Here is a 14,624-nt window from a genome sequence, read left to right as displayed (position 1 = left end):
CCCACCTCAACTGGCACGAGGAGCTGGGAAGGAGTGTAAGAAGCAACCCATCAGGTGGCCTTTCCTTTGGCGTATCAGAAAAAAGACTCATATCAAGGCATTCCTCCAGGCAATTTTTTGGATGCTTACCACAAGTGACAAATTATCACAACTTTTTACGCTGGTGACTGAGAACATCATAGAACATCAACATTGGCCAAGCTGGCTGGTACACTTTGTCCAACTTACTTTCAGCATCCCCATGTGCATTCCTGAACACTCACACATCTTCAAGAAATACTTGATGTTAACCTCGTCGTGGATGATGTAGACAGGAACTCTCCTCTTGAAGCTGGCATCCAGCAAGTCTTTGAAAATATCGACGTCTGTAAATAAATCCATTACGACAGCGATTACCTGTGAACAGTTAAAATAAAAACAGCTGCATTTACACACAGCAGCGCTACAAAGTCGTGGAATCATATCATTGCTTACATCATGCATCGTCTGTGCACTCACATTATGAATTGGAGTTTTATTTAGATAAGGCAGATATTGGAATGATGTTTCCGCAAGCTTGGTTTAGACAAAAATCCAGTGGTTGTAAAGGTATGATAGTCATTAACAAGCATGATAAAGAATTCTGAACAAACTACTGTATGCAGGGTGTGGCTATAACGCACTAAACGCTTATGCAGTTAACAGAAAGCTATATAAATGCGAGGGATAACTCAAGTGCTCAATTACCTGAATAAAGGAGGAGTGGAAGTGGGCGGGAGGCGTTGAGTGGAGGTTTGTGTGTAGCATAAACATCAGCAGAGATTAAGGTGGAGTGAATGACGTGGTTCTGTGCTATCAATCCCTTCTGGGGCATTGCAATTTCCAAGCGATGGCCTTGTGATATTACTTGACTGTTAATGCAGAGAAAGTGAGGACTGCAGATGCTGGAGATCAGAGCTGAAAATGTGTTGCTGGAAAAGCACAGCAGATTCCTGAAGAAGGGCTCATGCCCGAAATGTCGATTCTCTTGCTTTTTGGATGCTGCCTGACCTGCTGTGCCTTTCCAGCAACACATGTTAATGCAGAGACTCTGGTGATGTTCAGGGGACCAAGGTTTAAATGCCAGCAGGGCAGTTGTAAAACCTTGAATTAAAAGTCTAAAACAATTGTTGATGGGAAAGAAAAATCTGGTTCACTAATATCCTTTAGGGGAGAAAATTTAAAAACTACCTGGGTAAAGATGGAAATTCTATGTTTATAGAGCCTTTCATAACATCTGCATGTCCAAAAGTGCTTTACAGCCAATTAAGATTAGATTACTTACAGTGTGGAAACAGGCCCTTCGGCCCAACAAGTCCACACCAACCCGCCAAAGCGAAACCCACCCATTCCCCTACATTTACCCAACACTACGGGTAATTTAACATGGCCAATCCACCAGACCTGCACATCTTTGTGACTGTGGGAGGAAACCGGAGCACCTGGAGGAAACCCACGCAGACACGGGGAGAATGTGCAAACTCCACACAGTCAGTCGCCTGAGTCAGGAATTGAACCCAGGTCTCCGGCGCTGTGAGGCAGCAGTGCTAACCACTTGCCACCGTGCCGCCCTAAATTAAGTTAGATTTTTTTAAAAACAACTTTCACATTAGAAATGTGGGAAAGACAACAGCAAAATGACACACAAGCTTCCACCATCAGTAACCAGATTTTGCCAGCAACTTCTGTTTTTGTTTCTGATTTCCAGCATCCACAGTTATTTGGGGTTACTTTTGTTCATCGTTTTTAATGATGTTGTTTGAGGGTTAACTGTTGCCTGGGACAATGGGGAGAACTTCCTTGCACTTCTTCAAAGTAGTTGCCACAGGCCTTTTCTGATAATCTGCAAGGCAGTTTGACTTGTTTTTTGAGAGGCAGACCCTCCGATGGTTGAGACCTGTAGAGTTTCTCCAGCATGGTCTATTTTGTATTTCAGATCTCCAGCACCTGCATTACTTTGCTTTGATGCAAGGTTGTGTATGTAACTTTATAAATTGAGACATTTTTCTTGAAACTTGAGGAGCTGCTGGATGTCTTAAAAAGTATAAAGGTGGATAAATCCCGGGACCTGATGAGGTGTACCCTACAACTCGGTAGGAAGTCAGGGAAATGATTACTGGGTCCCTCGCAGAGATATTTGTATCATCGGTAGTCACAGGTGAGGTGCCAGAAGACTTAACATTGGCTGACATTGTGCCACTATTTAAGAAAGGTGGTAAGGAAAAGCCAGGGAACTATAGACCGGTGAGTCTGACATCGATGGTGGACAAGTTGTTGAAGAGAATACTGAGAGACAGGATTTACATTTATTTGGAAATGCAAGGACTGATTAAGGATAGTCCTTATGGTTTTGTGCATGGGAAATCATGTATCACAAACTTGATTGTTAAAAATCCTCTTTCTTCTAAATAATTCAAACAGGATTGATGAGGGCAGAGTGATGGATGTCATCTGTATGGATTTCAGTAAGGCAATCGACTAAATTCCTCATGGTTCACTGGATAGCAAGGTTAGATCACTTGGAATACATGGAGAACTAGCGATTTGGATACAGAACTGGCTCAAAGGTAGATGACGGGATGGCAGTGGAGGGCTGCTTTTCAAACTGGACACCTGTGACTATTGGTGGGCCATAAGGGATCAGTACTGGGTCCACTGCTTTTTGTTATTTGTATGATTTGGATGTGAACATAGGAGGTGTTGTTGGTAAGTTTGCAGATGACATCAAAATTGAGGATGCAGTGGACAGTGAAGATGATTACCTCAGAGTATGACGAGATCTTGATCAGATGGGCCAATGGGCAGAGGAGTGGCAGATGGAGCTTAATTTAGATAAATCTGATGTGCTGTATATTGGAAAGATAAATCCAGGCAGGATTTATACATTTAATGGTAAGATCCTGGAAAGTATTGCTGAACAAAGAGACCCTGAGATGTAGGTTCGTAACTCCTCGAAAGTGGAATCGCAGGTAGATAGGATAGTGAAGAAGGCATTTGGTATGCTTGCCTTTATTGATCATTACATTGAGTATAGGAGTTGTGAAGTCATGTTGTGGCTGTAAAGGGGATGAGTTCGGTCACTTTTGGAGAATTACATGCTGTTCTGGTCTCCCTGCTATAGGAAGGATGTTGTGAAACTTGAAAGGGTTCAGAAAAGATTTACGAAGATGTTGTCGGGGTGGACTGTCTGAGTTACATGGAGAGGCTAAATAGCCTGGGGCTATTTTCCCTGCAGCGTTGGAGGCTAAGGGGTGACCTTGTAGAGATTTATAGAGTCTTGAGGGTCATGGATAGGGTAAATAGGCAATGTCTTTTCTCTAGGATGTGGGAGTCCCAAAGTAGAGGGTCTAGGTTTATGGGGAGAGTGGAAAGATTTAAAAGGGAACTAAGGGGCAACATTTTTACGCAAACGGTGGTGCATGTATGGAATGAGCTGCCAGAGGAAGTGGTGGAGGCTGGTACAATTACAACATTTAAAAGGCATCTGAATGGGTTTATGAATAGGAAGGGTTGAGAGGGATATGTGCCAAATGCTGGCAAACAGGACTAGATTATTTTAGGATATCTGGTAGGCATGGGCGTGTTGGTCTGAAGGGTCTGTTTCTGTGCTGAACATCACTATGACTCCGTGACCCGTTGAGCTCTTTAAAATTAAAATGTTGTGCTGGATAGGGACGGAAGGAATAATTCCACGTGTGAAAAATATAAAGGTAGGGCCGCTTAGTACAAAAAATGGTTTACTAATAGATGCAATAGGAAAATAAGCGGACATGCTATTAGTCAGTGATTAGAATGAGTGACTCTCTACCACAGGAAGCTATAGAGGGAAATAATTCTTTCAAGGCAACGAGATGACTAATTGTGGGAGAAGGGAACATCACCATCTGCTGTAGGGTGGAGATCAGGTAAATAGAATAGGAGGAGGCTCATCTGAAGTAAAACCGCCAGCAATAGGAAATTACTCATCTGCTGTGACGGTACCGATAGTGGAGATGGGAGCAGAGACCCCGGGGGCCAACAATTATCCCAGTCTCCAGCATGCTAACCCGCGCCTACTCACTCGCCTATTCCATTACCTCATCGGTAACTTGCTGGAGTCAATGGGACACTTCTCCCACCAACACAGCGGAAGTGTACTCCATCCACAATGATGTCATGATTGCAACTTCAAGCGGAAATCCAAAAACGGTTTGAACCCACCCTTAGCTGAACACAGCAACAGTGAGGGCTTTAAAATCATGTCTTTCCTGACACCAGTGACATTTTCAAGAATATAAATCAGCCAGTCACTTGCACCAGCAAAAAGCATGTGTAATAGCCCCTTTCCAACTTGCTTCATGTCTAATAAATAGAATGGCGCACACAGTCCTAAAGTAGCACATGGGCTGCAATGATAGACTGGGAATATTGCTTCCACTTTTTTGGATAAAGGGATTAACTTCTGTTTCCCTGACGTTGCAGGCAGGAGTGCTGTTTTGGAATGGTCTCTCCACCTTCCCCCCCTTCCCTCCCCCCTCCATTCCCGCTTAAAACCCTCTTGGGAAGTAGCCTAACGTTTTGGGGAGCCCCATGCCGGTGGGCGGGACACCGACATCTTTGGGATCATCATCTCTTTAGGATGTTCCACCAAGTTACACAGAGGGTTCTCCAACTGAACAGGAGCAGGGTGTCCACTCCTTTCCAGTTAGTTACCGGATCCTCCTTCATGTCTCCTTTAACCCCCCCACTCAAAAAAAAATCTCCGAAGCTAACCCCAAAAGCCACCGTGTGAAATTCCCACGGGAATACCCCTCACCTTTTGCGCCTGGTTGATCATTCTCCGGATCATCTCCTTGATGTGCATGGAGCCGTCCAGAGGGGGCTGTGTGTACACATTGGCCCGGGTGACTCCGCGATAGGCGCTGGAGTCCGGCCAGCCCAGCTCCAGCCGGGGCCGGGCGATGTCCGAGGTCTCCGGCCAGTAGTGCAGGGACAGGGACTTGGCCTGGGAGCCCGGCTTCGAGCCCTCTCCCTTGCCCCCGGCCTCCTCCTCGTCCGGCTCCTCCGGTAGGAAATCCCGAACGGAGTTCAGGATCTGCTCGATATCCAGCTCGGACAGAAATTCCCGCAAGTTTTCCCCGGTCACCAGTTCGTTAAAAGCTTGCGTGCCGTGAGCCAGCAGAGTCTCCAGCGCCAGTCTCTGGGGCTCGCTGTAATAAAAGTCCGGTTTGGATTCATTGGTCCGAACGTTGACATTCCCCTCATCCAGGCACTGTAACTGCGAGAGGGCCATTTCCAAAAGGAATTTTAAAAAAACCCTTCAGCCCCTGATAGAAACGCTACAGCCTGCCCCGGGAGTGCCCCCTCACCACAGCGGGAATTTGAGTTGGACCAGGGAACAAAACATAAATTCTGACAGGTTGAATGCTCCGCCCCAGTGTTCCCTCCCTCTGCCTGAGCGCAGCGCCACACCTTGATCTCTCCAGGACTCAGTCTCATCTTCCGAATATCTCAGCCACACCTGCACCTGCGGTCAAACCATTGGGGCTTTCTGGTTTTGAAAGCAGGAGGAAGCTGACTCAGTCGGCAAACCTCTCTCTCTCTCTCACACACACACACACAGAATGAGTTCACTCCCTGAAGCCTCCTTTGCTGGTAATTGTCCTTCCTGCCCTGGCAAACAAAGCTGTGCTTTTGCGTAATGTCACCCCAACTTCCAGACGAGATCACTTCCCAATGGTTTGTTTAGAATATTCCATCATGAAAGTCTTTTCAAATCGGCCAAAGTGACCGAACGTGTTAGTTGTGACAGAAACGCTGTATATCTGTATTTGAGTACACGTGTCAATAAACCTAATTTTAAATTCTAACTTGAGACAGAATTAATTCGTTTCGAAAACATTCCACACATGTAAGATGTATTAAATTTGAAAAATCATTCTCAGTCACAATGACACATCAGGATTTTTGTCAATCAACATGATGTGGAGGCGCCCGTGTTGGACTGGGGTGTACAAGGTCAGAAGTCACAGACATCAGGTTTATTTGAAATCTCAAGCTTTCGACGCACTCATAGCTCAGAGATACAGACATTACCACCAGAGTCCCGCTTACGCTTTTGTCTCAGAGATTCCTACAATTTATTCACAACTTAACAACCAAGAATATTAATTTGTCTCCAACAATAACTATGCAAATGTGGAGATTTAACAAGTCGTTTTGGACAGAAATTGTAGGGGGTGGGGTATCTCTCAAACGTCTGTCTCATGTACCTAGTCGATATACGTACCCCAAAAAGAAAAAAAAAGCACAGGAATATGAGGAAGGAGTGAAGGGGTACGCATCTCCCTAGTTGTGCGTGTACCATCAACAAAAGGACTGCAGCGGTTCAAAAAGGGGGGTAGCTCATCACTATCTTGCATAGGAATGGGCTGACCCGGCCAATGAATAAACTTTTTGAAAAAAATCTAATTGGATTCTACTTGCACAACCACTAAGAACTGAAAGGTCTCCTTCTATGCAGTGAGATCCTAAACATTTACTTGATGCTTTGTTGCTTTTCAAAGATTCAATTGAGTCAGAGGGTAAAAGAAATAACTGAGAGGAATTTCCCGTCGTTATACTGGTACATGTTTAATGCCAGGGGACTTAAGGTAAGAATCTATGTGTGCATCCCATGTAAAATTCAGGTGCCAGAGTACCTAGGATAAGGAAGGCCAAAAGATGTTTCCATTCTCCCAAAAAGTAACACAATCCTTACTGCACAATGAAATATAAGCAGAAGACACTAGTTCTACAGTTCTCTCAGCAAAGAGAAGTGATAGATTAATGTTAGGGATAGAGATTGATCTGACACTTTCTAAATGTCAACTCCTGTTCTGCATGTTTCCAACATTTTCTGCTTTGTGAGTTCTTTGAAGTCAAATGGATTGTAGTTCTTTAAATATCTTGACAAGCAGGGCATCTGTGTGGCTTCTTGGATCAGATCACTTTGGCTACAAAAGGAAGTCATGTGGAATATATTAATTTAGGCCATTATCATAAGGGAAATCTTCACTGAAAAATATCCTGGATGTTTTTATAAGATCGCTACTTCTCATAAAGGTATTGGAATTCCCCAGCATACAGTAACTGGGTGGACTTTCAGGTTTTTTCATAGGTGAAGCAAAAGGGGATTTTATTTCTGCGGGCATGTCAGCTCCAGAGTCTTCTAAGTATTCTCTTGCAATGAGCCCAGGCCAACAGATTATCAGCCAAATTTGCCCTGCTTGTGGTATACAATTGCTGGGGCATTTTGTTTGCATTGATCACTTCCTTTAGACTGTAAACCAATTTAGGCACAAACATCTTGTTGAATCTCAACCCAAAATTAACAGCTGAGGCTGCGGTGTTGGGGATATCCAAAGAGGAGTTTGAAACTCCATCTGTCTACAATAAAAAAACAGAAATTTCTAGAAAGGCTCAGCAGGTCTGGCAGCATCTACGAAGGGAAATCAGAGTTAATGTTTTGGGTTCAGTGACCCTTCCCTGGAACTGATGATAGTTCGGAAAAAGTTGCTTTTGTCTATTGGTCTGCCTCAAAATTAAAACCCATGGTTCATTTGTGTAATGATCAAGCTTTTAATCTCTTTATTCTAACAAACCTAACATCCTGGCATTTGAAGGAAAGCCAGACCAATACTTGAGTGAAAAAGAAATTGAATACTATGCTATAAAGTAAGACATGGTAGATTGAGGGAAACAGCACATGGAGCACAAAACCAATGGAAGTAATTGGCTGCTTTTGTATTGCAATTTCAATCTAATTTACTATACATTGGCAAACCACTCTCTTATCTCCAGTATTCCCTCATTGTCCGATCATTGCAAAATGGCCTCACACTTTTGAGGCAACATGATCTAATAGCAATGCTAAAATTAGTTTAAAGAAGCAACTTAGAAGATAGGAATTTGGAAGATATATGAAACCAGATTAAGAACTGTGAGGAAGATCATTTTCTATTAAGGAAAAATAAATGAATTAAGAAAGTATATGAGGAAAGCAAGGAAGAGGTTCTAAATCTGTTTACAATAGAATATGCATGAAAGGGGTGAAATCAAACAATGGTTCTACCCATATAGAATAATAAATATTTGGATCTTTCTTCTGCAAATAGCAATTCAGGCTTGATCAGTGGTAAATATAAAATCTTAGATAGATGGATTTTGATAATAGATCAAAGGCAGATATGTATTGTGCTAGAGGAAAGTTCAATTGGAGCATTCAAAATTAGACTGTTATCTAAAAAGGAAGTATATGCAGGGTTACAGAGTAAAAGGTGGAGAATGGCACTAGGTGAATTGCACATTTGGAAACTGACGCACTGATGCTGAGCTGAAAGTTTCATAACAGGGCAGCTGCAATCGCTTTGAGTGGCAGAATAGACTCAGACATTACAAGGCCTCCTCACATTCTATATTTCAAGTGGTGATGCTTAAGTATGAGAAGGGATTGATTTGGAAAACATAACATAACAGGAAATTAAATTGATTGTCCCTATAATGCATAGTGACATTCACTCTTTTAATTGAAACAGCAAGAACAGAGAGGAACTTCAATGATCCTCCCAATTAGACAGACCACCAGCAAAACCAATAGGAAACTTGCAAAGATCAGAGGTACACTGATCAGAATTCAATTATTATAAAGACACAGTGTTGCAAATAAGGAGAATTGAGAAATTTAGACTCAGGATATAAATAGATTTGAAATATATGTTGAAACATATATATATTTGAAACATATATATTGTGAAAGCAAAGTACACACAAGCAAATACTAAATCTTTATGTTAACTGAATTCTTTATGAATCAGAACAATGTGCTACAAAATTGTGGTCGCATTTCATTGTAAAGCATTGTGTGATTTAATATTAAATTGTTACTGAAGATTTTATTGCCATTTACAGATTTTGTTTATATGCAGTGCTATTAAATAATACATAAAACTAAGTTGTAAAACTTGAGCGTGAGAATATGACATAGCACAATTAATTTGGAAAGAAATGTCTCTTTGAATTTCTTTTGACAGCAATTCAAAATAGTTATCACTTTGGTATGCGGCTCCATTGTTCCTCTAAGCATTGTATGATCAATAGGCATGAATTCTGCAGGCATCATTGAGCCAAATATATCTTAAATAGCACACCTGCACAGAATGTGCTTTTGTAAAAGAAATGAAGTCTACAACTTGCACTCTTCAAAGCTATGTACTTTGGAAGTCAGAGCAAGAAACAATGGATTGCTCTCCACTTTCTCATTCCTCACAAAACAACAGTGTGCCTCGTAAATAGAAATATGATAAATATGTTTTTATTTTTGTCTTATCTTAAATTGGCTTTAAGTGTATACCATGTACCATTAAAACAGTGAACAACTAACAGATAGAGGTTTAGCTTCCATTGGATTCAGCAGCCCAGTGACCCTTTAAGATGAGCATACATGGGGGATTCAAGATGGCAGTGATCCAGTAGGTCTGCCCTGCTGAGCTCTGCACCAGAACTCAGACAAAGTGTTGTACTCACCCTCCTTTTATTACCCATTGTGGTAGAAATTGGTGTTTGACCCCCAGAATTGCTGTGTATGAGTTGAAGACTGTCTGCGAACATCCCAGGGCAGGAGCAGAGCCTGGTCTCCGAGTTCGTGAAACTGTGAGAGAAGATCGATTCAGCGATGGAGAAGACCCGGGCAAGGCTGAAACTGATCTTGGCCATGCTGCAGAAGCATGACCAGGAGATCTAGCGTCTTGGGCAGTGTATCATGGAGGTGGAGCAGCGGACCATGACCTCCGAAATCGCGGCGGAATTCTCGGCGGGTCGGGTCCAAGCCCTGGAATGACAGGTCAATGACCTCGATAATCGAGGCCTGCGGTAGAACATCCGCCTGGTCGGGCTGCCGGAACAGGAAGAGGAAGGCCAGCATGCTATTAGTGGGGTTCTTCCTCCATGGGGAGGGGGGTTAAGGGGGTTTTGGATGGTTATGGCTAACCGTTTGTTTAAATGGTGCACCTGGGATGTTAAGGGGAGTCGTTCACCAATTAAGAGTAAAATGATACTTTCAGCTTCTTGGAGCAATGGCTCCTGCAGTTTTTGAAGCTAGAAGTCAAGGCAAACCGGTTGCGGGTCGAGCGGGCCCACAGGGTCACAGCGCGCAGGCCCAGATTGGACCAGCGTCCCCATCCGGTCCTAGTGCAATTCCAGCACTACAGGGATAAGCAAATGTTGCTGGAAGCCTCTATAGCACAGGGGAAGGATCAACCATCTCTCATATATAAAGGATCACGAATTATGCATTTCCAAGATTTTTCTATGGCTGTGATCTGCGAGCCTTTGATAACGTAAATAGGTGGCTGACGGACTTGAATATCCAGTACTCTGTAAGATATCCGGCAATATTACGTTTCAGTCATGGTTTTAATTTTGACTCATCGGAAAAGGCAAAGGACTTCCTGGATACCTTAAAATAGATTGGCTGGCTCAAATAATAGGGGCAATAATGTTTACTTTGTTTTTCTCTGTGGTTTGCCTGGTTTACCTGGCTGTCGGGTTTTTTTTTATATGTGGGGTCCTAATTGTATTTTCTTTTTCTCTCTCTTCTCCCATTTCTCTCCCCTCCCATTATCCTTTGTTTTTTTTCCCCTCAATTTCATTTTCATTTCTCTCTGTTATTATGGAATGTGGGCATGGTTGGGGGAGGCGAGGGTGGGTATATATTTTTTACCAGGAGTGCATAGGGTTAAAGTATGGATGGGATGGGTTGAGTACTTTTAACTTTCTTGTTATAAGACGTGTGTAACTTTCTTCTTACTTTGTGTTGTTTGGGGCTGGAGTGTGGCTTCAGTTAGAAGGAGCCATGAAGGGATTACTGGGTTGCATGAGCGCCTCCTATAGGCAAGGGGAGAAGTCTCCTTTCATTTGTGTTATATGTTGATTTGTTGCAGAAGTAGTTGTTAGAAGTTTTGATTTGGAAGTTTTGGCAGTTGTACTTTCAAATTTATACAAACTGTTTACTGTTTTCACTCAGCATGCTATGAGTGGGGTTCTTCCTCCATGGGGGGAGGGGGGTGAAGGGGTCACAGACTGTTTTGGATTGTTATGGCTAACCGTTTGTTTAAATGGTGCACCTGGGATGTTAAGGGGAGTCGTTCACCAATTAAGAGTAAAATGATATTTTCAAGCCTTTGAAAAGATAGCCTTGCTGCAAGAAACACATCTAACTGATAAGGAGCTCTTGAAGTTATAGTAGGGAGGGTTCGGACTAGAGTTTTTCTCATCCTTTAATTTGAAAAGTTGAGGAGCTGCTGTACACATCCAGAAGAATCTCCCATTTTAACTGTTAGACCAAATTAAGAATGAATATGGGTTGTTTATGATTCTTAAAGCTTTAATATATGGAGAGGAGTATGGGATTTTGAATGTATATTGCCCCCCAACACATACCCTCAAATTTTTATCGGATGTGCTTTCCAGGTTGATGGCCCTTGGGGCATGTCATATAAGTTTAGGGGGAGACTTTAACCGACTTACTGACCCCAAAGTGGACAGAATGCCTAGGGCCTTGCAGGTATGTCCCTGCAATCTAGGCAGTTGATGGACCTGAACAAGGAGTTGGAGTTGGTAGATGTATGGCGATGTCTTCATCCTGAGCGTAGGGATTTCACCTTTATTTCTAACCCACATAAGTGCTATACCAGGATTGACATGTTTTTGCCCCTTCGACCTTTCTGAACTCGGTGCTATCTTGCAGAATCGGGAACATAGCTGTTTCTGATCAACAGGCAGTGTACATGGAGGTCAAGGACGGCAGTAATGGGACAGGCTTGCTGCATTTGCACGTAGATCCTTTCTTCCTGAAGGATAGCAAGTTCATTGAGTATTTCTCGCGGGAATTAAAACTTTTTGGGACATTAATTCGGGAACGGCAGTAATCCGTCGATGCTCTGGGAGACTGCCAAGGCCTAAGTAAGGGATTTGATTATTTCGTTGCAGTGGATTACAGCCTTCAGGGCTACACTGAACGCTGCGCTCACCCAGATGGCAAAGAGGGAAATCTGCTTTGCAAAGCAGACGTTATTCGAGTATTGTGATAAACCGGGTAGATATTTAGTGTACCTGGCCAGAAAGAAGAGTGCCCCCCAATCTGTCACATCCATTAGAGAGAGTGCTGCTACTGTCACTTGCAATAGCAAAAAGATTAACACAGCAGTCAGCAAGTTCTACTCTGAATTGTACCAGTTGGAGGGCTGTGAGGACAGATTGGTGAAGATGGATTCCTTTTTTTAAAGACGGTGCACCCTTTAGGTGTAACTTCAGAACAGGTGTCTCTTTTGAATGTCCCTTTGACAATCCAAGAGATTGGATTTCCTCCGGGTGCTCCGGTTTCCTCCCACCGTCCAAAGATGTGCCGGTCAGGTGAATCGGCCATGCTAAATTGCCCGTAGTGTTAGGTAAGGGGTATGTGTAGGGGTATGGGTGGGTTGCGCTTCGGCGGGTCGGTGTGGACTTGTTGGGCCGTAAGGGCCTGTTTCCACACTGTAAATCTAATCTAAAAAAAATATAGGAGGAAGTGAGGCAGCTCCAGAATTGTAAAGTGCCTGGCACAGATGTATTTCAGAACGAGTTTTACTCGGCGTTTATGGACACGTTGGCCAGGCCATTGTTGGATATGTACAACTACTCATACAGTCAGGACTGCCTCCCATCCGCTCTGAGAGAAGCAAGTATTTCTCCTATTCTCAAGAGAGGGAAAGCTCAGAAGATTGTATTTCGTATTGGCCCATATTGTTATTGAATGTGGATTTTAAAATTCTGTTGAAAATGCTGGCGTTGAGGTTGAAGAGGGTTTTGCCCATCATCGTAAAGGTGGACCAGACAGGTTTTATTCAGGGTCGTAGGTCTACTGATAATATTAAACATGGTTCAGGTACGCCATCAAGGGTCAATTCTGGGCTTCTTTGTCTCCCTGGATGCAGAGAAAGTGTTTGACCGAATGGAGTGGCCGTACCTCTTTAACGTACTGGAGCAGTTTGGTCTTGGGGGTGTTTTTGTCAGGTGGGTGGCAGTGTGATATAGTGACCCGAAAGCAGCAGTTCTCACTAACGGTATAAGATCTGACAATTTTAGTATCGGTAGAGGCAGCTGACAACGGTGTCCTCTCTCACCACTATTATTTACATCGTGATTGAGCTGTTGGCAGAGGCCATCTGGAGGGACCCCAATATAATTGCCCCAGAGGTAGGATCAGGCAGGCATAAGATCACCCTTTATGCAGATGAAATTCTTCTCTTTTTAACTGAACCAATGATATCTGTGCCCTGTTTAATACAAGTGATTAATCTATTTGGTTCATTCTCGGGGTATAAAATCAATTTCATGATTTTGGAGGCCATACCTATGGAGGTCCTTATTAAAATATCCATTCTTGGGTGTGGAACTTGTTTCCCTTTCAGGTGGTCACAGGGAGGTTTCTTGTATTTAGGCATTTTTATTATCCCAGCCTTTGATCAATTATATGAAGCTAACTTTGTGCAGTTTCTAGAGAAGACATGACCTTCAGTGCTTGGAGGATCATCCAGTATCCTAGTTGGATAATAGCACTGGTCAAAATGAATGTTCTTCCTCGTTTAATAAATCCCATGCGAATGCTCGCTTTGGTTCTGCCTAGCCAAGCACTATGGAGGCTTAACAGTTGGCTTGGATCTTTCATCTGGCATCATAGGCGGCTTCTTATTAAGCTTGCCAAATTACAGCATCTGCAGGGGATGGGAGGTGTGGATTTCACAGATCTTAAGAAATACCAATTGAGTTCCCTACTATCCAATGTGGCTGATTGGGCTTACCAGGACCCGTGGTCAATCTGACTGGACATCGAGGCCTCCCAGGCAAAATGCTCCCTCATTAATTTGTTGTTTATGGACAAAATGAGGACTGTTATGGACCATGGCAAAAGTCCAATTGTCCTTAACACAGTTAAAGCATTGAGAATGATGATGATGGCAATTTACAAAAAACCTTCCCTTTTACTCCCACAGTAGGAATGCCAGGATTTTGGCCGGGATCAACAGACTCTGGCTTTAGCTTCTGGGAGTCTAGAGGAGTCTCCTGTTTGGGCGATCTATTTGACGGGGAGGTCATGATGTCTTTCGAGCAGCTGAGCCAGAAATATGAGCTATCTAGGAGGGACCTCCTTCATTACTTTCAGCTTAGGAACTTTATACAGAAAAAGACTACATTAATGATTAGTCCCTATAAGTTGGATATGGAGGAGAGTGCTTTGGTCCATGAGCATTCTCTTGGTTAGCACCCTCTGTCATTTGTTAGGAGGTTATATCTCAAAGGGCATTGAGTGGATGTGCGGAATCTGGACTCAAAAATTGGGGGTTGAGATCTTGTTAGAGGCATGGGAGTAAATTGGGAGAACGTAAGGAAGATTTCAATTTGCAATAGGACACAGGCTATGCAATTGAAGGTACTCCACAGGGCTCATTTGGCACCAGAGCAGCTTGTGAAATTTAAGACAGGAGCATCCCCAATGTGCCCCAAATGTGAAACAGATATTGGCACTCTTACCCATTGCTTGTGGTCATGCC

At 43.2% G+C, this 14,624-nt stretch overlaps 2 protein-coding genes across 2 annotated transcripts in view; one reads left to right on the top strand and one right to left on the bottom strand.

The window, feature by feature from the left end:
• LOC132825363 (protein FAM83G-like) overlaps positions 1–5,396 on the bottom strand; it is a 42,946-nt gene extending 37,550 nt beyond the window's left edge. The window contains exons 1-2 of the mRNA XM_060840541.1: positions 4,814–5,396; positions 229–396 (exon numbers count right to left, since the gene is read on the bottom strand). Of these exons, the coding sequence (XP_060696524.1) occupies positions 229–396; positions 4,814–5,290 (645 nt within the window). The 5' untranslated portion in view covers positions 5,291–5,396. The remainder of the gene's footprint in view (positions 1–228; positions 397–4,813) is intronic.
• slc5a10 (solute carrier family 5 member 10) overlaps positions 1–14,624 on the top strand; it is a 124,001-nt gene that overhangs the window by 77,492 nt on the left and 31,885 nt on the right. The gene's annotated exons all lie outside the window — the stretch shown is intronic.

Source organism: Hemiscyllium ocellatum, chromosome 20 (genome assembly GCF_020745735.1).
Source record: "Hemiscyllium ocellatum isolate sHemOce1 chromosome 20, sHemOce1.pat.X.cur, whole genome shotgun sequence".
NCBI lineage: Eukaryota > Metazoa > Chordata > Chondrichthyes > Orectolobiformes > Hemiscylliidae > Hemiscyllium > Hemiscyllium ocellatum.
The sequence above is the reverse complement of the archived record's forward strand: the minus strand, read 5'-3'. Positions and strand labels throughout refer to the sequence as shown.